This window comes from Strix aluco, chromosome W, assembly GCF_031877795.1.
Source record: "Strix aluco isolate bStrAlu1 chromosome W, bStrAlu1.hap1, whole genome shotgun sequence".
In the NCBI taxonomy this organism is placed as follows: Eukaryota; Metazoa; Chordata; class Aves; order Strigiformes; family Strigidae; genus Strix; species Strix aluco.
In genome coordinates, this window is record NC_133970.1 from 39,536,979 (window position 1) to 39,564,224 (window position 27,246).

The following is a 27,246-nucleotide window of genomic DNA, read 5'->3' on the forward strand; positions in this document are numbered from 1 at the left end:
AGCAGCTGCACCCAGCCTCTTGTGCAGTTATGACTTAAGTCATCCTCACTGACTATAACCTCCATCATCTCTGCTCATTTAACTGAGGTTAAGCATTATAGATTATTGAGGAATTGGGTGATGGTAAATCAGAATGACTTTCCCAATTTAAAAATAAAAGATGATCAGGTGTTTCAGAGACAATATTCAATGCCAAGCATTTACAGCACCATTCTCTGCCATAGATATTGGGTAGAGAAATCATTAAAGATGGGTTTTATCATATCTGAATTTAGCCATCAAAAAGTTAGGCTCTGAGATCAAGCTGCTCTTTATGGAGCGACATATAGTCGCTGGAAAGAGGCAGCCGTTTCAGGGGGTAATTCATCCTATGCTAACCATCCAAGCCAGATGGGACAAATCACCAACCAGAGGAACATCTCTCTCCTTATTAACCTAAGAGGGACTGTAAATGACTAGATGTCATGCTCAAGTTTTATATGATCAAAGTGGAGTGAGATAAATAGAGACCTTTCTGCCCACTACATATTCAGATGGCTGAAAGTGCTCATGGAAGATGTAGCAGAAGATCGTCAGAGGGTATGACGCCTCATTCTTCTTGAAGAGACTAACTTAGTACCAAATATCTTTCAAAATGTGGCATGTAGGGACTGGTTGTGGAGACACTCGGAACCTGGAGATTTCATGGGCTTGGTACATCTAAAAATATAACTATATGTAAACTGTGTCTGTACTAGTAATTTGAACATACCCAGGGAGGAACCTGAGCACATCTACATTGTTAAATTGTTAAAATGATCCCTAGCTTGGTTTCAGACCATGGCAGGCCAGCACTTTTGTAACCAGTTGCTGAGCATGGTGCAGAACCTAGAATAGTCCAGGGACCACTTTCAACAACAGTTTGTGTGTGGTAACCTTGATGTGAAGACTAAGAGAGTTTAATAGTATGGAAAGATGTTGCTTCATGCCAGAGAATGGACATGTTTAATATATGAATCTATTTAAGGCTTAATCTTAGACTGTATGCCCTCTTCTGCAACCTTTTCTGTATTGCAAACTGACTTGAAGCAAGGTACCCCTAAAGCTATGAACCCAAGCCAGTGTTGATATACTATGTCCCTCAGTAGGGTGGGTGAAATGACATAATAACCAATACTAAGTGGTTTTCAAATGACTCAAAACTTAGGCATCTGCCTGAAAAAGACCAATGAGCATCCCTCAAGGTTTCTCAGGATAGTAATTTCTATGGTCTCTTATATGTGGAATGACTGCTACGTTCCCTAATATACAGTGTGCAGTACTGGAACAGTCACAGATATTTCCCCTTGTTATTTATTGTCTCAGCTGCTATCTGTTCAGTGCAGCCTCCTGTTGTCTCTCCACCAATACTTAGCTCATAAACTCTTTGGACAAGCACATTTCTTTGTCTCTAGGATGCTTGACCTAAAATCTCTGTGGCAATACAGGTAAAATAATAATAGTAATTACAATAGTATAAATGCAGACTTCAGCTGTTGGAGGCAGGAAACAGAAAATTCACCTTAAATGCATGCATGTGTTTGTATTCCTCTGAAATAATATTTCCAAAATAGAAATATAGCCACATAGTATAACTATATACATTAAAGTAGTACTTTTGATGGAGAACTTTTGACAAGTCAAAAGATATCACTGGATTTTCTTGAAAGGAAGGGAAAGTAGAGGATAAAACATCAGATTTTAATGAATTGAAATTCTTCATGAAACCATAACCTTTTCAAGTTTAACAGAGCAAAACAAATCAACTGCCCCCCAGATCATCCAAAACATAATTATGCAAAATAGTCAAAGAAGAAAAATGAAAAAGTGAACATGCTAATGATATCAACTATCACTCCAGGACAGACACAAATGACACTGACTACTAGTATGGTTTCATGGGAATCACAGTGTTTTTTGACAAATGTATTCATGTTTTAATTGTAAAGTCAATAGTAAAACAAGTCTGGGAAAAAAAATGTTGATGAGAGTATACTCTACTTCATGTCAGCTTTAAAAAGGAATATTTAAAAGTCCTGTCCAACTGATCGATCAAATGATTAACTTGGATGGTCAAGGACTGTGAAAGATGGTGACTGACCTGATTCTCTCTAGTAAGTCAAGGGCTGAATTCTACATTTCAGATATTATTACATGTTGGGATAGAGCTGCACTGCTCTAGGGAGGACTCTGGGAAGCATCAGACAGACAGTGTCTTTGTACACTTCTTGATAGGATGCAGGAGTGTGGCTAATGGTGAAACACTGGAACAGGTTGCCCAGAGAGGTGGTAGATGCCCCATCCCTGAAAACATTCAAGGTCCAGTTGGACCAGGCTCTGAGCAACATGACCTAGTTGAAGATGTCCTTGCTCATTGCAGGAGGGTTTGACTAGATGACCTTTAAAGGTCCTTTCCAACCCAAACTATTCTATGATTTTAATGCACTGCATTTCTGTAGGACACGGCACCTCTGCTGGCCAGTCCTGGTGAGTAATGAGCAGAGGAGACAGAGCAGTAGCCCTATAGCCTCCAGATGACTGGTGCATGACTTGTGCTATGCTTGCCAACCCTTCCTGATAAATGGAAAGGACGCAATGATGTTAGGGCTCTACAGAGTCAAAATCGGGAGCCCCAGCATTCCCTTTGGGCCTGGTTCTCACACACAGACACGTGTGTGCGGACTGAGCAATAGTCTAACCCTAAACCTACGTGTGAATGCAAAGCTGAAAGTCAAATCCTAAAGTCCTTAAACAGTCAAAATGTCCACTGAAATCAATGTTATTCATTCCTGGGATGGTGAAATGACCCATGCATGTAGAGAGGAGGCAATAAGTGCATTCCTTGTCCTAGAGCTGGTAGAAACTGGTTCTGCCTTGGATGTTGGCTTAACTCCTAGCATTTGAAGACCAGCCAGGGACCACAGGTAAAAACCCAGTATTTTCTCCACTCAGATTTTCAGAGAAGGGATGAGAGGATATGCTAAGTGACTTTATCCATAATACAGAAGAGCCACAGAGCAACTGTGAATTGGGAGCTACTTCTGCAGGAGGGCTGAAGGGAAAGAACTCCAGGTCCTGGTCTGGAAGATGCTGTGTCAATGCTGCCTTTTTGAACTGTTACAGGTTACTGTGGTCAGCTCCTGATGGGTAGCTCATGGGGAATTGTCATCAAGTTGTACTTTCTTTTTTTTATTCAGGGATCCTTTCAGTTTCCACCATAGACTATCCTTCCTCTTCATCTTCTTCTCTACCATGGGCAGTGAGGACTCTTTCCTTCGGATTTCCCTCACTAGTCCATGAAAGACTGTACCGGGTCTGGCTGAGCCAGAATCAATGTAGAAGCAGAGGGCAGCTGAAGTCTCAAAAGAAGGAGCAGGAATATTCTCTGGCTAAGCACATTTCTTCTTCAGTTGAGACCTACAAGGAAAAGAAAAGTCGATAAATATTGCCTAATGCACAGTGCATGAATCAACACGAGAACACTACAGTATATGTAGTCTAACTTTTTGGATACTGCAAATCACTGACCTTTAATTTTACAGGAAAATATTCTAACAGTACCTGACAGAAAAGATTCAAGAGTGAAATGATCAGACTGAATCCATGAGATGTTTGAACAGAGCATACAGGCAGTATTCATGTACTCAGGTATATTATTTCCCTAATTCTGATGCATAATTTTTTCCATGCATTTCCTCTCTTTAGTGTGGTAATCCTGTAGTTTGATAGTGCTGTAGTTTGATAGGTACCTTTATTCCATAGACTGGAACGGACGGCCAGAAAGATTTACAGAGAATTAAGGTCCTAGAAAATCTCTGTTCAGCGTTAACCTAATCCTGGAGGCAACCTGACTCTTTAAGCACACCAACTTTCATACCTTAAGATTTTTCAGTCACTTTAATTTCTGAGCACAACTTTAAGTGTTTTGCTCTTGGCAGGCCAGTAATCTTAACAGTTAGCTCATGCCTGAGCTGTACGAAGATCCAAAATCTGTTTTTCAGCTCATCTTCCCTAAGCGGCCTCGTGTACTTACTGTATTTTGAGGAACTGTAAGGGGAGGAATCACCACGAATCTAGAGGGAACCAAGGCAGCTCTTTTTTAATTTGCCTGAATTTTGAAACAGGGATGTTACTTCTAAAATTTCCATATTGGATACCTCTTGGCATTTGACCTGCCAGCCTGCTAAATGGAAGGGTGCTCAGCATGCTGATTAATGCATGGTTTAAACAGAATTTAAATGCTTATCATAAGGAGTACTGTTACCTACCACTTAAGGTACTTTTTTCACTTTGGGAGCTCATCCAGTAACATGTAGCAAGTCTGCAGCAAAACAAGGAGCAAACCCTATGAGCTTCTAAATGTTAAGCTAGATTTCCAGCCAATCTTTTCAGTATTTGAACATAAAACTGAATGAATGAACTGTGTGAATGACATGTATGCTGTATATTCAAGTTCTAGGTCAGAAATTCCAGCCTTTGTTTTTATTTGTGTTTGGATATCATGATTTATTCAAGTAACTTTCCAACTGTCTGGATAAAAAGGCAAAAAAGTACTTTGAGACAGCTTTGTGAAAGGCTACATAATAGGCTATGAAAAGTCTTGATTGCTACCACAAGACTAATCTTGGTTTTTATTTTCTTATTTCTAACTTCATGCACCCAAAGTGACATTTATATTTGTTAAGGAAATAAACCCTGATGTTTCAAGATACAAACAGACTCTCTCATACCTATCATGAGGATTTTTTTGCATCTGTCTGTAAAGCTGGGCACAATGAGAAACAGGATTTGGGATGAAACAGAAAATCTGTTCATTCCAGCCTGAAGGTAAATCTGCACTGAACATGTATCTGCATAACACAGACCGCAGAATTCCTCCCCATCACCTTTTCATTGAGTCACATTTCACTTTGTAACATTAGTAGGATCATTCCTCTATGTTACAGGTATAATCTTAATTTAATTAAGAATATTGTTAGGGTAAGCAGGGAGGTTGAATGCCAACCTAAACAATATTCACTGACACAATCAAAGATTGTTATTGCTTTCCAACTGCTATAATTGCCAACCTTTAGCAAAAGGAGATGGGTAGCAATATGGTCCTTGTATTTCTCTGGGCAGCTGTGTAAGCAAAATGTGGGATTCAATATGTCTATTGGGCATGATTGAGAAATTGATTGTCTGGATATTTTGGTCTATTTTGGACTTTATAATATTTTTTTTCCTTGACATGCCTTGTTTGAGCTGAAGGATTTTTTTTATTTTATTTTGTTAAAGAGACTGCAGTTCTGAGCGAATGATTACACAGAGCTGCAGTTTCAGTGAAGATTTTATACATTCATTACCTAAAAGGAAAAAAAAATGCACATAAATTGAAACATCCTTATGTTAAAGAATGGTAAGGTCATACATATAATTAGGGTGCAAGCACAACAATACTCAAATATGAAACATTGCCCTTCTTTTTGTTCTGTGATTTTCTAGTCTTTGCCCATCTAACTCCTCCTTTGTTTCACTCTTTTTTTTCTTTTTTTTTTGTCTTTTCTAGGATCAAAACTATGTTTTTTCCCACCTGCAAGGAAGAACAACTGCAGGAAAGACATGGTATGCTCTGTAATGAAAAAAGACTGCTAAGAGCTGTGAGAACTGGAGAATACTCAGGAGAAATAAATTGTGCAGAAAAACTTCCTCCCAGTTTCTATGTGTCTGGAGGCTTGTAACTTGGCCAAATTTGGATTTATTTCTATAAAAAGCAGCAAAAGTTTGGTTTTGGACTCCAGTTTCCTGCCAAATTACAGAGAAAGCATTAAAGTTATTAATGGCAATAGTTCATTTCAAAGCCTGGTATTTTTCTTAAATCTTGCCCTTGGGAACTGATTACCTGCTTTGGTGAAGTTTTATGAACTAATTCAGCATGAGGAGGACACCTGGCACAAATTCAGGATGTTTAGCTGAAGATTTTCAGCTTCAAGGCTGAAAACAGGCTTCTCTGAAATCTAATGCTGTCATAATTACCATTACTGCTTCCAGCAACAATGCAAATATAGGTATAGTACTTTAATTAATCTGTTTGCTGAAGAAACCGTAAATATAGAGATGTATAGAGGAAAAGTACACATTTTTCTTTCTGTTCATAATTTGGTCAAGAGGCTAGAAACAAGGGATAAAGCCCTTGATGAGGTCACTGACACCCATATAATTCCAGGTATTTACCTTGTTCCCATTTTATTGCCAGAAGAGAAACTGTATCATAGAAATCCATCCTAGATCTGCACAGCTCAGGGAATTGTTGACAAACTGCAGCTTCTGCAGGTCTGTAGCAGTGGAAGATATGATCTGTCAGCGTGACATGGACATACAGGTCAGGGAGCGAGGTCACTCTATTGAATATATATCTGGGAAGCAGAGCTTTATATCTCATCTTTAGAGTAACCTGCCGTGATTGAATCTGGCATTGTTTCCCAGAGTATAATTTTGGTTATATTGATTCCAATTTAGCTCATTCCTTTGCTGGTAAACCTTAAGAAGGGAATGAAGGTGGAAGAATGGTGTAGTGAAGATAATGAAAAATGAAAACTTAAAAGCTGACAGAAACTTTCTGAGTTTGATCCAAACTTTAAAAATTGTGATTGTCTGGGCAGGGTTTGGATCAGGACTTCCAGAAGCAGGGCATGAAGCTCACACACTATAACCAAAGAGCAAGATCCCCCTGAAGGACAAGTCCATAAAATGGGCAATGAATCCTCATGAACATGATGCGTGACCCCCAGAAAAAGAGTCTTTTCCTGTCTTCCTTGTAAAGTGCATGGTTCTGAGTGCCCATTTGGGCACGTGTGAGTTGAGAGGGAAGATATGACAGTTACAACAGCATGTGGACTGTGGATAGCACGTGGGACTGTAGGCTGAATTTGGGAGTTTTTCATCTCTGGACAGTTCAGGGCAGGTGGGACACAGCACAGCTTCATACCGACAGGAAGTATTCACTGGCTACAAACTGCATTTTATAGCATTAAGATTCTGTTTGTGGCTTTTGCAAACCTCCCTTGGAAAATCACAAGTGAGATTAAAGCCTGTGAAAGCTGTGATGGATAAGCTGCCATCTTTAAGACAGTCAGTTCCCCACTAAAGTCAGCTCCTGCACAACCAAAAGGAGAGCACAAAGCCATCTGGGCTGGATGGTGGGTGGGGAGGCACTGGCAGTCATTGGTCCCCATAGGCAGAACATAAAAATATCTGTATCTGAGAAGGAAAGTGCAAAGAAACTAAACAGATCAATGGTCTACCTCTGCCCTTGGACTGTCATTAGCTGGAAAATCTCCATCAGGATCAGACTATTTTGTGTTCAGCATTGTCTGTCCTTTGGTCAAGGCAGCAACAGAAGCATCCCAAAATAGATTTCATTGACAGAGATCGTATTAGCAGAGTCAACAGCATCACCTTGGGTGAGCTAGTGGTGGTCTTCATGCAGGAAAGTAATACGTTTACACTTGTGCATCTCATCCCTGCAACAGCATGGTCTACTTGAGATGGCTTTTGCAGCTTTCCCACTGTGATTGGGACCTTCAGGTTGTCATGGAGAGGTCCGGAGGCTGCAGGTGGAGTGATAAGGGTTGCAAGGATTCTCCTAAACTTTTGTTACAGAATTCCACCCTGGCAGTCCTTCTTAACTTTGCAATGGGAAACAGAGTGATAATTATAGATCCAAAAGCTTCGTTCTGTGAAAATCTTTTTTTGAAGACATGGTCTTGATCACTAATCAGAGATAGAAGGGGACACATGTTGCTCAATAGAGTGCTCATCTAAATCCCACTGAGGCTAATAGGAAGAATTCCAGTGGGTTTTGATCAATCTCTGTATTTTTTACAGGCAATAATTTATGTGAGCTGTAAACAAAAGATAACTAAGAACATAGGGAGGGAAGCGGCATCTTGAGCAGACTTGTTTGCACCACAGTAAATAATAAAAGGAGTAGGAAAAGACATGAGTACTCTGAAAGATGTCTAGGAAAGGTCCATGCCCTTTCCCTTCATCTCTGGTGGATTTTTTCTGTTTCCCAACAGGTCCCATTCCAGAAAAGAAGAACCAGCTGCCAGGTTGTGTATTAGCACCTGGATATCAGTTTAGAGACAAACAGGCAATCCAGAAGAATCCACGCAAATATTTGGGTCCCTTCCCATCACAGTCCATTCCCTCATCATATCAGAACAAACACAATAAGCTTTTGGTACAGGTGCAAACCTATAATATGTCACAGGAAAAAGCTGGATAGATAAAAGGTATTCATAACTTCCTCAGTGTCTAATAAGCAAATTTGCCAAGAGAAAAAGAGAAAAGTAATCTCATGGGTCTAGAAAGTGAATGCCATCCTGGACAACAAAAAGCAAAAAATGGGTATTGCCTATCTGACATGAATGATAATATTTTTAATCCCAGCACTGACCACTGATTTTATGCCAAGGGCACTCCCGCACAGCATCTGTGAGTTTTCTCATTAATGATGAACAACAACCAGGACTGACCAATTTTCACGAGTCTCAGTTCATCACTCTGTCTAAGGTACCAGGAAGAAATTAGGTGGTCCCTAGCCACCCAGCACTGACAACTGTCAGGGACCTACTCGGTAATCTGAACAGGGACAGACTCTATATTTTGATAGATGGGACTGGCTCCAGCAAAGGCTGAGCTGAGTGTTCCTACATTGCCACTTGCCTTTCCTAGAGCCAAAGGCTTTCACTGTAAGCATTTGATTCCTGTTTTGAGAAACATGCAACCCAAGCCACTAACCCAAAAGCAGATCTATTATACCCATGACATTTTTGACAGTTATTTATTTTTTCCTTGGACAAGTGTTATATCAACAGGCATGGTGGCAGAGACTTTCTACAGGCTGGTATGAGGATCCTTCCAAGTGTGAAATGCTATTGTTCAGGTCAAAGCTCAAATATTTGGATATTACAGCAGTGGCTGGTGTTGAAAACCTGAGCAGAACCAGATAAAACAGAAAAATCAATCCTTCTGTCTTTTTAAGACAAGCAGCACTGTTGTTATTTCTTCACATAATATTTGTCATGGAATATTTTTTAAAAAGAAAAAAATGTTCCAAGCCCTTTTACCCTGCTTCTCTGTGAGAGACAAGAAACCAGGCCAGCGCGAAACTAAGAAAAACAGCCTGAGAAAGCAAAAGTTGAGGCTGATTGAAGAAATGCCTCAAACACTCTCAAGACAAAACTGAGTCACAGGGTGGATAGTGTGGAGGTCGAAGCTGATAAGGCTGCCCCAATAACACAAGATGCAGCTGGAGGAGGGAGCCCTGTGGAGACAGGACGGCTCTGCTCTGGTGCACCTGGACAAATTTCAAGGGCCATCTGTCCAGTGAATGACCTTTGCTTCATTATCCACGAAATGCATATTAAAGTTAACACCCCTCAATATGCTAACGAGGGCTAACATGATCATGCTAATTACATCATCCCATGAAACACCTTACCCCTCCTCGTACATGGGATACGTAGGTATGTGGGTCAGCCTAGGGGATGGACCCAAGGAAAGTGGGTATAAATCAAGGGGGGGAAGTGTGGCAGGTGCATCCACCCAATGAAAGCAGAGCTTCTTGGCTGCTGAAGTGTAGCAGCTCCTGACTGCCTTTGTTCTCAGGGCTTCGCGGTAATTGGGGCCTTTGGCCAATGGGAGCCGCTATTGACTACAGGTCAGATTCGGCCTGGGTATAAATGGAGTCCCCTGGGGGAGCCATTTTGAGCTCGTCCACTGGAGCAGCACACTGCGGTCGAGGACTCTACCCTTGGGTCAGGACGCTGCCCAAGGAAATTCCTTGAGGGGCCTTGGGTCGGGACGCTGCCCTGAGCAGGTCCTCGAGGTTGAGAGCCCTCACTTATCAGGTGAGTGATAAAGCATTTTGGGTTGCCGTTAAACCCTGGGGAGTGGGGCTTTGTTCTGTATTTTGGGTTGCCATTAAACCCCATAGAGTTCTTTGTTATGTGTTTTGGGTTGCCGTTAAACCCTAGAAAGTTGTTCTGTTCTCCTCTCACAGACATTCGAACCTGTAATTTACGGAGAGCTAGTTAACTGTGTTAATAGTTGGTTGCTCATTTGGGAGCCTCCGTAACAGGAAGGAAGGGGGGGCCCAGGAGAGTGCAGTGAAGCGAAGAAGACGGATGCCAGCGAAAAAGACGGCTGCCTCCTGTGCCTCCTGGAACCCTCGCCGGCGGGATCAGTGCAGAAACCCAAACCAGTGATCTGTATTTCCCCATTCCCTCTATCTCCCTCTTTTCCCTTTCCCATTAAGAAATGCAAGGCATATTGTATTGCTTGCCACAACTTGCTATATACTTAGCCAACTATTGTGTGTTCAATTAGTACATTGTGGGTAGTTAATAAATGTTTAGACTTGGAGATTTGTTGTCCACTCCATTGGGGATTTGCGAATCTGAGTCACTTGTCTCCCTCGTCTGAGCGGCACATGACATTCTCTTTCTTCAGATTTATAAACCGCCTATCATATTCTTGCTACTGAGCAATGAAGTGCTAAGGCTTGGACAACAGGCCCAAGCCAGAGTTGACCTATAGATGAATCCTGTATATTTTATAACTGATAACCATTGTGCTAGTAGGTATTGTACTAAGTTATAGCAAACCACCTATTGTGATGTAAAAGGTGGAAGTATTGAAGCCTGAGCAACAGGCCCTGAACTGAAACTGCTAACTCCGTATGTAGTCATTAGTGAAATATGCAGAGAAGATGTAGCTTAAACATCATAAAACATGTCTATCTTGAATGTATCCTTATCTTTCTTTATGTGTGAGCAAGATAACGGAGCCACAGAAACAGTTATCTGACCTTGTGACCTTGCTCATAAATTAATTAGACCAGCAGGGAAACTCCCTTAGCTTCTCCCTTAAGCCCTGGCCAGGCTCTGGGGGAACCTAATGTGAGATGGAAACCAGATATTTCCGCTTAAAACAAAGGTGCCAGCTATTCTGGCTTGCTGATTTTTGGTATATAAGGCTGGACCCTCTCACAGCGACTTTGGAAGCCTCACCTACGGGTGGACGCACCGCGTAGGATTTCCCACTTGCCGGGACAGGCTCTCCAAATCCTCGCTGTAACCGGGGCTGCCCAGCGACTGCGGGTCTGGATGATGGTAACGTATGCAAGTGGTGATGTATCTTCTTAATCACTATTCTCTCTCTCGTGTAGTAATGATTTGATGCATTACCCTGTATTTTCCTATCTGTTTAAGCGCACTGTTCTGTCTTTTCTTACTGTATGTTTTCTGTATTATTCTGTTATATTATTTAGTTATTTCTAGTAAAATACGCCTGCTCTTTTCACTCTGGTGTCTGAGTTTAATTGATATCCCTAATCAGCAAAACAAGCAATGACACCCCTGAAAGGAGGGGAAAAAAACAAGATCAAGTGGAAATCAATTCAGGCTGAAAGAAATGTTGAAGACTAGGCTTTGTGAGTAACCAGTGTTTTCTCTCTGTGTCCAGACATTCAATATGACTATGTTTCACATATAAACAAATGAACAGTAAATGCAAAAGTAAAACAAAAATCCTTGGTGTTAAAATCTCCAGTTTCCATCTCCCTCAACACAAACATTCTGTTTTGTTTCAGAATTTTAAATAAATTTCAAAGTTAATTACTGTTTAAAAATATGTTGAAAATTTTCCTTCTGCAAACATAAACATTTTAACCTTCATGTATGATTATCAAATGTATACACTGCAGTTACCAATTTGATTTTGCCAAGATTCCACTAGAATTCACAACTAGTTTCTGCTGACACAAACCAGCATTTTTCATTCAACCACACATGTGGACCTTACTTTTTTCCTCAGTCCATGGGAAAGCAGACACTTCTTTTTGGCAGCCTGAGCAGTAAATGTGTAACATGCTGCAGAAATGTGAGAGAAGAATTTCATGTCAATACCATTACTCTTAAATACTATTGGAAGTTGCCAGAAGTAATTAGTTGAAGAAACCTCACTCTGACTTCATGGCTGGCAATTCTGCAGGCTCAGCTTTGCTCTCTTTCTAGATTACAAGGCTAGATGAGATTAAAGCTGACATACAATTAATCATTATTGTGAGCGTATTGCAATTAGTTCTGTACATCTTTCTCCCTCCCCAGAGTTAAGTGAAAGCTGAAAGACTTTTCAATGTTTTTCTTCCTGCCTTGACACTCTGTGATACTTTTTACTAGTTTCACACTTCAAAATTATTGGTGATCAGAACAAGGTCTAGCATGAATGGCCATGGGTGTAGACAGGATTAGCAGACTGGGCCAAGGAGATGTGGTCTTGCTGTGTGAACTTATGCCCTGACAGACTGGATGGTATGGAAACAGCACATGGCACAGTACTACACATCTCACATCCTCAGGTGTTCCAACCTCTGAAGGCAGCTGCATTACAGAGACTCAGATATTCTTTCCCTTCCCCTCGTAACCTGACTTTTGCATTTGGACAGGAAGGAAAATGCGGTTTTAGCAATGCAGAAAATAATAGGACTCTCTGGGGCTTCTGTGATGAGCTTTGTGTCTTATTTTTAGGATTGGAGATGGAGAGTGTGGAGTTGTAAAAATAATTTGCTCATTTTTTAAAGGAAAACTATATAATAGTCTTGAGAAAAATTAAATTTCTTGACAAAATCAGAGAGATTAATCTGTCCCAAATGTGGAATCGCTGGAGAACAACGAACATGTTATGAGTGATCCAGACCAAGGGGCCTCACTGTAACAACAAGCTGCAGCTGTGTTCAAGGACATAAGCAAGGCCAAGACAGACTGAGAGACTACATTCCTGGCCAAAAGATAAAGAAGTTGGACTGTTGAAAACAGGATGCCTACCTAGTGGGAGAGCAGCGCGTGGACACCACACCGGGACCAATCATAGAGGGCAGAAGGGTGCGTGAACAAGTAGCTTTAGCCTATTAGCAATAAGATAGCGGTGCGTGAAGCTTGTGATAGAGTATAAACTGCTGTGTAGCCTTTAATAAAGGGGCATCAACTTGATCACATTGGTCGTCTAAGTTGTGTCCGAGACTTCCGCGCCAGCAAGTGGCGCCCAAACAGGGATGTGAAGGAGCCTTATTGAAACTATGTGGGACTTGAATACTGAGGAATCGGGACCCTCCCGTCGGTGCCCTCCCGAGCAAGAGAAGACGGCCCAGAGGGGGCAGAAGCAGCCGTAGCAGGCGCTGCCCCGGCGCCTGGGAAGACGCGCGCGCAATCGTCGGGAATCTCGCCCTGATCAGGTGAGCGGCTGGGGAGGAGATGGGGTCCACGATGGGTAAAGAAGAAGCGGCAGTGGTTAAGCTCCTCCAACATATACTCTCTAAGAGAGGAGTATCTTATGATGAGGGGAACCTGAGGAGGGTGCTGTTGTGGGCTCGGCAGCACGGACTAATCCCCTCAGCCTTTGAAGCAGCTACTTGGGAAAAGATCGGCGCGGCACTGTGGGACGACATTAGTTCAGGTTCTAAAGACAGTAGGAAACTCTCCACCGTGTGGAGATTGGTCCTAGACACTCTGACAGAACTGAAAGCGGAACGGCAGACCCCCGCCTCCGCTTTCGCTGCCTGGTCAGCAGAGGCCGAACGCGCTGGCGCTCAGGATTCCGCCACTGCTGGGACGTTCGCGGGATCCCTGTTCCCCAAGGCGGCTCCTAAAAGGAGGGACGGGGACGCTGCACGCGCAGCACCCGTGCGGCAGGGAAGGCAAGAGCAAAAGTCAACAGATTCACCACCGCTTGAGTCCCCCCCTCAAGCTCAAAGGACCAATCCCCGGAGTGCCCCGCCCCGCCCCGCTCCCGCCGCCCCCCGCCCGCCCCCTCGCCAGAGGAAGGCGCCGACCCAGCCCTGCCCCCCGTCCTCGCCCCCGTCACCCCGACCGGTGCAGGAACAATCTCGTGATGGTTTACAAGATCCACGCTTGCGAGAGCTAACGAGAAAACTAGAGCAACTTGAGATCCGAATGCAGCAAGCGGCTCAGCCTATTCCTCCGGCACCGCCGCCGCCCCCTCTTCCGATTAACCCCTTTTTTCCCGACACTGGGGGGGGCGGTCAGGGGGAAACGGTGGCGATCGGGCCGCTGCCATCGTCGGCTCAAATGGGAGGGGGGGCACTGGGAGGCGCGGGTGGTAATGGTAATCCGGCACATCGATGGCGGGGAGTTACTCGGGATGCGATAATTGAGGGGCAGTTTAACGAGCTGGGACCAATGGCGTTCCCGGTAACAGTAACCCCACAAGGCAAGGAGTGGGAGGCCTGAGACTGGAAAGTGATTAAGGAGGCCAAATTAGCCGTAACACAATATGGGTTAAAATCACCATATACTAATTCAGTAATTCAGCAGATTCTTACAGCACAATTATTCACTCCGTATGACGTGCGCATGATTATACAAACCTTACTAACAGCTTCCCAACAATTGCAATTTTTCCAACGTTGGCAAGTGGCCTGCGAGGCTGCGGCAGCCACACCCCGTCAGCAAGGAGATCCTCTACATGGGGTGCAAGCTCAGATGCTGATGGGCACAGGCCCTTTTGCCAACCCGGATTGGCAAGCAGGGTTTCAACCGGAAGTGTTAACGCTTAACCCAAGAATTAGCCCTAAAACCGGTTTTAGCTGTACATGATGAAAAGGCGGCACCAGCATTTACAGGAATAAGACAGGGACCCACGGAGCCCTGTCCAAAATTTATTGATAGACTACATGCTGCTATTAATGGTAATCCTGACGTAAATGATGAAATGAAAGTTAAATTTCTTGCTATGCTTGCTTATGATAATGCTAATGAGAAAACTAAGAAAGTCTTAAGTCTCTTACCCGCCGGCGGCCGAGCCCGGCACCGCGCTCTCGGCCCCCCCCACCCCCCCGCCAAAAGCGGCAGTTTTTACAGAAGCTACTGACACTGGAGTGCAGCGCCCCTTGTCTGCCAACACCACATATTCAATAAGCAATGGCTTTATATATTCTTAACAGTGTTTTGATGTTTGCAGCGTTTGTCATTTTATGTTGTGTGAGCAATAAGTGTAAGAGGCCTCTTTGTGTGATTGTTTTCCGTGTGGGAGACGCAGCCCAGCGGCAGCTGCGGAGTGCGGAGTTCTCTGACAGAGCGTCCTAGTGCCCACTGGGTCATCGGTGCTGCCTGTTTGTTTGGGCTCAGTGTTTGAAGTGTCATAGGTGAAATATCTCCTCTAGCGGAGGCAGTAATTCTGTGTTAATTGTTGTCTTGAATGCGGTTGTTCGTTTTACCAGGGGTCATAGATGCCAATTATGAAGGGGAAATCAGAATTATGGCCTGGACCCCTGGACCCCCGTGTTCAGTAACAAAAGGGTCAAAAATTGCTCAGCTTGTTTATTTTACTGCGGCTCCCCCTAATAGTATGCCGAGAAGCCGGGGTGACTCAGGATTTGGATCAGCAGGTACTCCTCAAATATTTTGGGCTCAGACAGCGACACAAGGTCGACCTCTGGTAAAATGTGCCCTCACCAAAGCAGAAGAATCTGTTGAACTGACAGGCATTTTAGATACTGCTGCGGATGTGACTGTAATATCTGTGAGCAGATTGGCCGTTAGCTCGGGTAACTCGAGTGCTTTTCAGCAAAGATCTCATTCATATAAGGGGCCCAGAAAACTGGGTAGCAAATATTCATGCATTTATATTGGAAACCCCTATTACATCATGGGGTCGTGACTGTATGGCTCGATGGGGAACTCAAATTGGATCAAATTTGTCTTAATTACCACTGCAGCACAGCCCACCCCTAAACCCACCCTGAAACTAACCTGGAAAACAGAATCACCTGTGTGGGTGGGTCAGTGGCCCTCACCAATGGAACAGTTGTGCCACCTTAATGACTTAGTTCAGGAACAATTAAGTGCAGGACATATTGTACCTACCACCAGTCCTTGGAACTCCCTGGAGGGCAAAGGGGCACGTGAACAAGTAGCTTTAGCCTATTAGCAATAAGATAGCAACATGTGTGCTTTATGCTAGTGTATAAATTGCTGTGTATGCTTTAATAAAGTGGCATTAACTTGATCACATTGGTCGTATAAGTTGTGTCCGGGACTTCCGCGTCAGCAACAACTAACATCATTATGTTCTTCTTTATATATATTGTAAATGAAAATGATGTAGGAATAATATTTGCAAACAATTCTGTATCAGAAATCAGTGTACAAACTTTAGGAAAAAAAATCTGCTTATAGTTGTGCTATAGTTCTGACAGCCTAAAAATCTGTCTATCTGGTGTGACCAAGAATAAATTTCACAGGTCTAAATGCTTTATTTATATACTTTTTTATGTTACATTTGATACTCCCCCAGCCTGGCACAGTTTAAGTTTAAACATACATATGTCACACTAACATGAAATCAGGATGTTACACCACCAATTTTCAGTACAATCAGTAATGGATGTTAATGCATATAATTTAAGTGAAATGCACTTTTCAAGTAGTTTCTCTAACATAATATTGGATAAATTATAATGTGAGCTTGGTTTCCTATCCTGCAAAAGTTTAAAAATGCATTAAACTTTGTACGTTGGGAGCAGTCTTACTGACTGTAATGGCATTAGTTCAGGAAGTTGAACAGCAGAAGAAGGTTTTGTTCTCTGTCTCACTGTTTTGTTTGTTCTTTAATGAAACAAAAGAAGAAACAATTTTCCTTTAAGTATTACTGAATGGCTCAAAATATAATTGGTGAAAGGTCATTGACTGTATTATCCTGTATGTTACCTTATCTCAATAGAAATGCTTTCCCATGGCTTGAAATGCTTAAAGAGTAATCCTTGCTAGAGGAAAAAAATGCAAGCCATATCAAATCCCAAATTCTAGCTATACTGTAATATGTACATTCACCTGTAAAGTAGCCTTTTTAACAAAACGATGTATGTTACCTTGCTCAACGATTTGTAGAATGTATCTATTTCGGTCACTGTAATAAAACAAGTTACATATATACATATTTAAAAATCCAAGTGTAAATAATTATACAGTATTTCCACAGATAAAACAACTAGTTGCACATGTGATATATAAAGCAAACTGCTGAAAATCTCTTCAGTCTTTAGGATGATCAAAGCATAAGTAACCAAAACTTACAAATAATAATTGAATTTTCATAAAAGAAGGTTTTTGATGGAGGGGCAGAAGAAATTCCCCTCCTACTCGCCCTCATTCCCCATGGTTTTTATAGACTCAGTCCCTTCCCCAGTAAGCCACAGGTGGTCTTTTTAGATCTAGCAATATATTTTAATGAGGTTATTTTCTTCTGTATAACAGTACTAATAAAGTTTCCAGTGACTTTTTCATAAAACATATTCTGTTCTTATTGAAGTTTATAGTGCTTCAGAAGTTTCAAGCTATTTAAACTCCAGGAAAATATGAATCTGATCCAATTATCTTAAAGTCTAATGAAATAGAAATTCCTTTATTTACTGAGAAAATTTAGTTACCTTCTATTCTGATAATTCAGTCCAGTTTTTATTCCCCCACCCCCCAAAAAAAGTCTTGTAGTTACAAGCCTGTAATTATACATAGCAAAGAAAGAAAACTGCTCCTTGCCTATGGAAATATATATAGTTTTTCAAGTTCCAACCCCTCTCTAAGCTGCTAACCATCACACAACATATGCCATTTGGCAATTTGTCTCCTAGGATATTCACAAATTTCTTTCCAGTGCTCTCCACCTGTTCCTTCTGCTGAAGATCCCAAGGTTAACCAGCCAATGACCTCATTCCTTGACCCCCTATCTGAATCTAAAACCAAAAATTCAATGCTGATATCATCAAGGCCCTCACAAGGAACATCAAAGACGAACAATTCATTGAACACTGCATTGGGAGTGCATTTCTTCACATGGGTTTTCTTTTTAGAAATTCTCTTCTTAGCATGGTACAGGTTCACTTTGACATAAGGGTCTGCAATGAAAAGAAAGAGCACAGATAAGCTGTTGAACAGTGTTGTTTAGAAATTCCTTGATCTAGTTAATAGTAAATTTCATAACTTACCAACATAATTACATCACAATGAGGATATGTTTCAAGTTATTAAAGATGATTAATCTCACCCAATTTTTTTGCTTACATCTGAATTAGTCCCTTTAAGCTCCCTTTATGGTCACCAAAGATGGAATCAAGATAGTCAATGAAGTTTAGGGCATGATTCATCTGATCAAATACAGGTGTCTCTTTCATGAGATAAATCCTGCCCTGTAGTCCATTAACCCTAATAACATCTCTACTACATGCAATGGTGGTCTGAAAGTACACAAAATTCTAACGGACTCTGACAAATATGTATCATTACATATTTATGTGTATCAAATATGCTTTTCACACATTTTACCAGTGGGGAAAAATCATTAGCGTTAATAAGACTCATGCAAAGAAAAGCCTCAGAAAGAAGAGATTAAGATCATGCTGAGAGAATAGATGAATGGATGCAATTAATTTCTGTTGTGGTTCTACCAAAGTCAATTAGCTTGATTAAATTGCTCCCACCAATTTTTATTGAACAAATTTAACACTAAACTTTAAATGTAAAGGGTATGTTTGTTGTTAGGATATGTACTTGAACTTATGTCTGTGCTGTACTACTATTGAAGGAGGAAGGGAAAATGTCCATATTTTTAGCTGTCAACCAACTTTGAGTGTTTGCATTCCTCATAATTATTCAACTGTTGCAAGATTCCTTTGCTATAGTCTTCAACAATGGCTATATTTCTTCCTTCAGAGGAATTCTAGAGAACTCTTTACCTTGGCATTTATTTCAGTGCAAATGTGGGCCCATTTCCAAATTCTCATGGTACAAAGATGCAGTACAAAATCTTTTCTACTGAACTCAGTCAAACAAGATAGTCTCTGTAAACAATCAACTAATAAACATCAAGCATAGTTGAATACTTCTTTTTAAAAGTAAAATTAAGACTGAACCATATTTAGAAATGTTATACCAAAGTTAGACTGAAATGCTGAAAAGGTTTTTGTTTTCTTGAACTGACAATAGTTTAACGGGAGTAAAGTATGATAGAATACATCTTCACTTTCATACTCTATCACCATAATAAACACTTTAAAAATAGGGTTTAATGTAATTAAAATGTTCATTGGCTTTGGAATGAATATATACCACACAAGCATTAAAAATAACAAAATCAATATCCATCAGTAAATTCACGTTTGTTCATTTCTGTTTAAAGAACATTTTCTGTTACCTTGGCCAGCTACTAGATAAGGCTAGAATGCCCCTCTTTATTTTATTAGGTCTATTAGGAGACCTCAACACCAGTGATCAAGGAAACCAAGGAGGTTGTGGGAATGGAACAGCTTCTGAGTAAAAAAGTTCCCATCTTCCTGATGAGATTGAGTTATGCAATTGTTTAGCTTGCCCCATAGAAACACCATTTCACCCTCATCCTTGTCCAAGATTTATGTTGGGCTGAGGGGAAAGTCACAGAGGAAATAAGGACTGTTGTGAGTGCAGTATGTTACTGACACCCAAATATCTATTGAACCTGGCCTTGCTGATGAACAGCAAATAATGAACTAGGTGTCCAGGCATAGCATGGCTGCCTGTATTTCTTAGAAATATTACATTCCTATTATAGTTAGCAAGGTTGTACTGAGTGAAGCAAAAAGAGCAAAAAGAAATGCATAGCTTTACTCATAAGAGGTACAGTAAACAAATGTGTAGTTTGGATGTGTTATAGGGACCAGGTGGCTGCTGAGACTATGAGGGCTTTTGTTTTTAAGTTATTTTCCCACCTGGGTGAACTTGGTCTATTGAGATCAGCTTGCTGTCATTCTGTCTTCATGAAACCTCCACTATCTGTTGTGACTTTGGGGTTGATTATTAAAAATACATATGCTCTCATAGTGAAGTAAACTGTTGGGCTCCATTTGTATCCTTTCTCCTTATGATATGTAAATAAAATTGAGGTCAGAAGGAGGATTTCAGTGGAACTTTACTATGGAAATGGGAGTTTTCTATAGCTTTGTTGGGTTAACTTTCTAGGTAAATTGCAGTATTTCTTGGTATGAGAAGTAGAAAGACTGTATTATTGGCTGTAGTAATTATGATTCAGTGGTTCACAAAACTACTTCCTCTTCTCCTTCTTTAAAAAAAACCACCTGTGAAATAAGAGTATCAGTCCTATACAGAATCAACAGCAGATGTGCTACTATTTGTATAGTCCTTTGTTGTGTACTGTTCTTTTTGTGTGGTTGTCTTATCCTTAGTATATTGTACATTAAATTTTATTCTATTATTATGTTATCTAGCATTAATGTGCATCTAAGCGTAATTCTAGTATTGGCTTCAAAGGAGGTTCCACTGAATGCAAAATGGCACAAGACCAGGAGAAGGGAGTGCAAATAGTTCACCTTTTCACCTTGCCAAATAAATGTTAGTACTCAGTGGGCCAAATTCAGCACAGATGTAACTGGTTGATTCTCTTGGTGCTAAGCTGAAATAAACCATATGATGATCTCACTCAATACTGATCTTCTATAAACAAACTGGTTTTTTGTCATAAGTAAAAGCTTTTAGTATCTGCAAACAATATCCCATACTTATAGCAGATGGATTCCGTTCAAGACAATCACAAAACTCATTGGCTTTCACTGCTAACAGATGTCATGTTTTTTTAATGTGATTGAAGAACAAATTTGTAAAATAGATACCCTGGAAAATAAAGCATTGACCTTGATATGAGTAAAATGAATAGTCTGCAAATAATAGACACACCATTTCTGCATTTATGGAATATTTTTAATTATTGAAATGCCACATTTCATCTGTCTTCTGTCTGTTCATTTTATATTAGGGCATATTCATTAGTAAAACCATTACCTGATAATCCTGACACATCAGATTTCGGTAGATGCCTGGCTTTTAAAACAACCACAGTGAGCGTGTTTGTTGTAGATTGATAACAGAGAGAGATCAGTAATTCTCCACGCCCAGATGATTTCTGAGGAAATGAAAGAAAAAAGAAATAAGACTATTTATAAGCAATTATATTGACCAAGCTTTAAACCAGAATTAAGATTTATGAAATGTCACATAACTGTATGCTCTGAAATGGTGTAAAAGGATATAACATATGGAGCTATGATGCTTTACATAGCAAAAATAATTTCCCTCTACTGTAGTTACATAACTCTTCTTATGATTGGTTATTAGACTGAACAAAAATAAAAAGTGAAAATATAAGTTGACATGACATAATTAGCTTCAGAGATTAGAAATGAAATCCTTCATCCTGAGGGAAAAAAATCTCCGTGAATGAAAAAGATCTTAAGCAAAACAAAATTCCATAAAGATATATTGAAAAAAAATAATCTAAAGTTAAAGTTTAAAAATCTTCAGTAAAATGTTTTTAAACAGAAAGGATTCAGTTAGCAAAATCTCATTCCTGACACTTTCTAAAGTAGTATAATATACATGAATAAAGATGAGATCAAAGACTTTATGATTATTAGATTTGAATTTGCAGGAGTTGTTTATTTCACAGAAAGGAGGAAGGCAAGGGAAACAAGCAAAAATAATAACTTATATACCAGAAAATGCAATAAGCTATCAGCAAAATATCAGTGATATAGTTATCATTGTTGTAATATAGCAATAGAATTGCAAAATAACAGTATTAGTTATAGGTATTTTGTCTGGTAGACATTTATTTGATTTGGCAGTATGCTTGCTCTTTGAAAACAATCAAATTGAAAGTCAATACACATTCCACTTCCTTAGTAGAGATTGAGACACATGTGTGTGATGCATGTGCATTTCTGTGGTTCAGCTGTGATGATTGTAAGTGATCGTTACATTCTGAAATGAGACAACATGGTATGAAGTATTTTTATCCCAGTGAAGTCAGTATGTTTTGCCATTGACTTCAGTAAGTCTTTGGCTTCTTCCTCGTGTCTTACTGTCCTTAGTAGAGCTGCAGCCTGTGTCACAATTCTTGAGAGAGAAGGTAGTAACAGCACTGAAGTGCAAGAACATGCTACTACATCAACAATACGGTCTCTAACAGGTTCTGATTCCTTAACTAAAGACTGCCTGCATTCTTTAAGAATCTGCTATAAAACCCAGGTAGTTGAAGTGAAAGACTTACATTGACTTTAATAAGCTTTAAGAAAGAATGATTTCAAACAGAAAAGGAGAGGGAGAAGAAGGGGAATAATATATAAATCTTTGCATTCTTTTCTTTTAAAGCAAATTAATGTGGATTGAGGCCTCTTGACCTAATGTAAATGGGTCCACTCAAACCTGCTGGACCAGCTGAATAAGCAAGTAGAGTTTAGAACATTAGCAATTTCTTGCAACATACTCATTGTAATGTACTTTTATTACATTTGTGTAATTGCTTCCTCATACTGCCATTATGAAAGCATCTCAATGACTTGCACGATGAGCTTGTTCCCTTTTATTTCCAAGATGGTAGCAGCATTACACAAGAATCATAGCTAACACTAGCACAGCACTTAAAATTTAAATAAAAAATGTTACCCTAACATTTCTTTTGATGATCTCTCTGTCCATTAGCAGCCTTCCTTCTGACAGTTCAGTTCCTGCGAGAGGAATGAGGACTTCTCCAATGACATCATCTCTGGAAAACCTGTCAAAGCTCAAGATCACAAAGTGAACTGTTAAGTCTTGAATTTGGCTATAGAGGATCCCATAAAACGTGAAGGTCTCATCAAAAGCTGGATCTAAGGTTTTTCTCAGCACTCTGGTTTTCACCTTGTGCTTTTTCTCAGGTAGGATTGTCATTTTGATGTAGGGATCAGAAGTCATTGACTGTTCATCCATTGCTGGCAGCCCACGTGCTTCTTTGATGTTCACTACAAATGCCTTTTTCTCAAAGTTGTACTCTAAGGAGAAAAAGAGAGTCCCTAACTTGTCTTGTTTATCTTCAGATGACAGGGAAGTGATGGATTTTAAACTATCAGGGGATATTGAATCTTTCTTCCTTTCTGCAAAGTGCTTAGGAGACAAATTTTCAAGATCTGGAAAGCTCTGGATTTTAGGGGTTGTTTTGGGGAAGTTGCCATTTAGATCACTCTTCTCCAGGTCAAGATGGAGAGAATTCTTTAGCAGCGCTGATTTGTTCTTTGCTTCACTTTTATCATCTGCTCCAAACTTCTTACTGTTGAGATTCTCAGGGTAAATATCAACCCCCTTCAGAACATGGACAAACTTATATGGAGGGGTCTTATTGGATTTGGAAGATTTACGTTGGCAACAGATCCAAGCAAAAAGGGAGACAGAGAAGACAAGGCCAAATGCACTAAAGATCCCAACCACTGTAGGAATTTCATCTGCAAATCAAATAAATAGCAACAAGCACATAAGCAGCAATGCCTTGGACTCTGTGATATTTAATAAAGTAATAATTTAGTAAAACTGATATGAGATGGTAATAGCAGCAGAATCGGCAGACTGGAAATGCTTTGCATTGTACATATTACTCACCACCTGCAGGCATTAATTTGTAGTCCCATACTAAGGCACACTTATTATGTTAGCATTTTTCCATACATAGAGTGTTTGGGAGGAAAATACTATTCCCATACTAATAGTAACAACCATTAGTAATTGCTTGACTATCTCATCCATCTGCATGTAGTTTCTGAGTTTATATGTCCGTGAGTAATAACAGCTCTCAGAAGGTTTCAGCTTTGAGTTTATGGAGCTTTGTTGGTTAGATAAAACAGATTCTGAAATATGCATTACTTATAGATACATCATCTCCTTTTCACACTGTTTCCCAGAACACTTTGTACACTCAACTCATTTTTTATGGTCTGATCCTGTAATTGCCTGGAGGTATCTCTTGAAAGAACCGAGTTTAATTGAAGGTTATAACTCAACAGTTTCAATGGGATTTTTCAATACTTTACAGGAGGAAGTCTGTCAATAAAATTTAGAATAATTATATACAAAGTGTCTTTTCCAGATGGATGTGACATTGGGCAGTCACATGTGAGTCCAAAGCTGAAAAAAACTATTAAGTGTATCATTGATAACCATTAAGATTTGCATTTAAGACACTATGAATCAAAGCTATGGGGAGTTTACAGGAAGGGTCACAACTTCTTAGGACTATATAAGAAAAACATTAAAACATAATTCTCTTCTACCATAATATGAATCCTATACTTAAACTGAATAAAGAAAAAACTGAGCAAGTGTTACAACCTTGATTGTCAGGTGGATACATTAGTTACATATAGAGTATCATTAGCCCTTCAAAGCATGCATTGAAGGGTAAATGAGCACAACTAACTGGAAATCCAGTTTTGCCCATAAGTAACGTTACCAAGTGAGTTTAAACCTCCCACAATGTAACAATCAGAGCTTAATCTTTATTCCCTGCAACAGCGGAAGACCAGTAGAATATTAATGGAATCATATTGTTTATGCATAAAGGCAATTGTGTAACAGTTCTGGTTCTCTTGCAAATGATTAGCAGATTGTTCTGGATAAGAAAAGAAAAACTATCCCCCTCTACATATTACTAAATCAGTTTCATCCAAGTAAAAGCTGGGCAGATATATGTGCTGCCACTATACCTTTACTTTTTAGTGGGATGATTTAAAAAAATCCACAATAATATCAGAGCATAGTAGGACATAATGTTCCAGCACAGAAAGAATCAGGCCTGGTTATTAATTTCTTCTGACAATATTCACGTCACTTTCCCTTTGCTGACAAGCTGTATCAGTCTACATACTTAATTGTAAGATCTTAATGGAATGACTGAAAATTATATACATAACCAAAAAGTATTTTTTCTAAGTTAAGCACATGGCTCTGAGTTTCAAGAATTCCCTGGGTTGCAGAAATTTAAATATACATGGTATAAAGGTAGAAAGCAAGAAGTAATTGAAAACTAATCAGAATACTTTAATAGCTTTTAAGAATGATTTGCGCATTTGTAATACTTTTTCATGAGATGACAGACTTTTTACAGTAATGAATATTATGCTATATTTTAATTCTACAACTACTGAAAGAAGTGGTAAAATCAATTTGGTATTGAAACAGTAATTTTTTTTTAAGTAATTAGATAAGCATGATGTCACAAGTGTGGTTAGAAACATCAAGTGGGTGGGGTAGGAAAGAAGGTGAAATGATAACTAAAATGGTCTTCTATTCACAACAAATTATGTTGCAACCTGAATTTCTTGCTGTTGTCATAGTGTAAATCAATTGGTTAACATTCAAGGCAATGTATTAATAGAAAACATCACCTAAGGATTCTGGGAGAAGTTATTACTTCAGTTATGTGATATAAATCTGGAGTCACTTCACTTAAATCAATGGAACGATCCTTGAATTAAACCACTGCTAAAGCAAATATAATCTAGGCTAGAGTCAATATTTGTAAAGCAGAGTTTGGAAACATTTCTACTTACTGCTTTTCTGAATAAAGCTATTTATGTATTTTATAGATGCACAATATGACTGTTTCTGAAACTTCGGGTATCACAGTTAATCACCCTACATCCAGTGTGTAGAAATGACAAAACATTGTTATCATTGCTATTCTCAAGGAACCCAGATTGATCAAGATGCAGCTGTTTAGCTAAAAATACTGGGATCCTGTATTTTAATCTTCCTAGCAACGTCCTTTATAAGAGTACCTTTCACTTTAACTAACAGTTGATAAATCTTTCTCTACAACAAGAAAAAAGAAATGACAGTTATTCCAAGAACGGCTTGAACAAAGATTTTCTCTGTGGCACAGGATGCATCTACATCATCTAACTCTGAAGCCACGATACTTTAACCAAGACAGAGAAAACAACCCTAAACCTCTCTCATCCAAAACCGCACCTACACAAACCTCTTGGATTTCTCCCGGTGTTTTACCAGGGGAACGGGCAAGGAGGAAGGAAGAGAAGGGAAAGAAAGCAAATTCATACTTCCGAGATCAAAGAGAACGGGGAAATCAGGTTCCTCCCAACCAACTGCGTGCTGGGAGGCACTAGGTGGCTCAGCAGAAGCTGCCTGCGTGCACTTCTCCTGGAGATGGGAGCAGCCCCCAGCCCCGCCGGCGGGGATTTGTGGCCGGGATATGCTTACCGAACTGCTGGCGGCTGGCCGCGATCGGAGCCATGTTGGCAGCGTGCGCTGTCTGCGATGCTAGAGCCGCCGTCTGGGGTGCGGGAGCCACCTCCCCGGGTGCTAAGCGACCTGCCCGGGGAGCCGAACGCGCTGCTCTGCTGTCCCTCGGCTTTCCGCTCTCATATGCCCGGGCAACAACCTTTTACAGCGCGGTTTTGTTGTGTTTTTTTTTTTTTTTTTTTAAAAAAAACCCAAAAAACAACAACAACAAAAAAACCCAAAACCAGGGGACGAGCGGTGGGGAAGGTGGAGGCTGCAAGGGAACTAGAAGAGAGGGGGGAGGAGAAGCTTTGGTCCTCCCCTTTGCACACCGATTTGCAACCCCCTTCCTGTTATGGCTCTTCTAAGTAGCTCCGCTCTGAGACTGAAAACGTGGTTGAAACCCAAATTGATTCAATCCTGACGCTATAGGACTGAAATCAGCACCTTTCTACCGCCCTCCCCCCTTCTTTCTGGTGACTGAACACACGTTCATCGATTTTAACTGCACTGTTACAGGATATGAGCTCCCACCCTCCATCAGACAAAGACAGTGAAATGCTAATGTGTGTAATTCAGTGCACCTTGTGTAATACACAGGAGTGTCTGTTTTGCTGGAGTAAGATTTATTTATTTGCTTATTTATCTTTCAGTTGGACAGGCTACAACAATGTGAAGAACATGCCAATTCAGATGGTCCAGACACCTTGGCTCTAACTGCAAGGCACACATTTTTCCTATGACTGATGTGATACACTTAATGGATTTGAGTAATGAAAACTCCTGATGTGCCTTCTATCTGTCCCTCCTCCCGGCTTCTTCCCACCATCCACACCACATAAACACTCAGCTCCCACTTTGGAAATCCTCTTGACATTCCTGCAGGTCTACAAAAGAGCTGAATCTATGTAGATACTTTTGGATTTTGCCAGGTTTAGCTGTCTGTCTTCCAGTCTGGACTGAGAATATGGTGGGGAGGCAGGGGGAGGCTGGCAGGCAGGAGGAATAAGGGGAAACAGGACAATAAAGCAGGACTGCCTGTAACTAGAACTGATACAGTATATAATAACCCAAG

General features: G+C 40.4%; 1 protein-coding gene across 1 annotated transcript; it reads right to left on the reverse strand.

The window, feature by feature from the left end:
- Nucleotides 1-16,316: 16,316 nt before the first annotated feature.
- Nucleotides 16,317-26,184, reverse strand: LOC141917614 (synaptotagmin-4-like). The gene is made up of 4 exons (XM_074810948.1): nt 26,151-26,184; nt 22,569-23,380; nt 20,907-21,027; nt 16,317-17,974 (listed from the first exon to the last, which is right to left on the reverse strand). Exons 1-4 carry the CDS (start codon nt 26,182-26,184, stop codon nt 17,667-17,669), a joined length of 1,275 nt encoding a protein of 424 aa, XP_074667049.1. The 3' UTR covers nt 16,317-17,666.
- Nucleotides 26,185-27,246: the final 1,062 nt, after the last annotated feature.

Excerpts from the sequence above, each read along its gene's own strand:
- LOC141917614 (XM_074810948.1), bottom strand. The coding sequence starts at position 26,184 with ATGGCTCCGATCGCGGCCAGCCGCCAGCAGTTCG. Across the intron at positions 23,381-26,150 it reads GGCCAGCCGCCAGCAGTTCG|ATGAAATTCCTACAGTGGTT; the intron begins GTAAGCATATCC and ends TTTGATTTGCAG. Across the intron at positions 21,028-22,568 it reads TCATCAAAAGAAATGTTAGG|AAATCATCTGGGCGTGGAGA; the intron begins GTAACATTTTTT and ends TCATTTCCTCAG.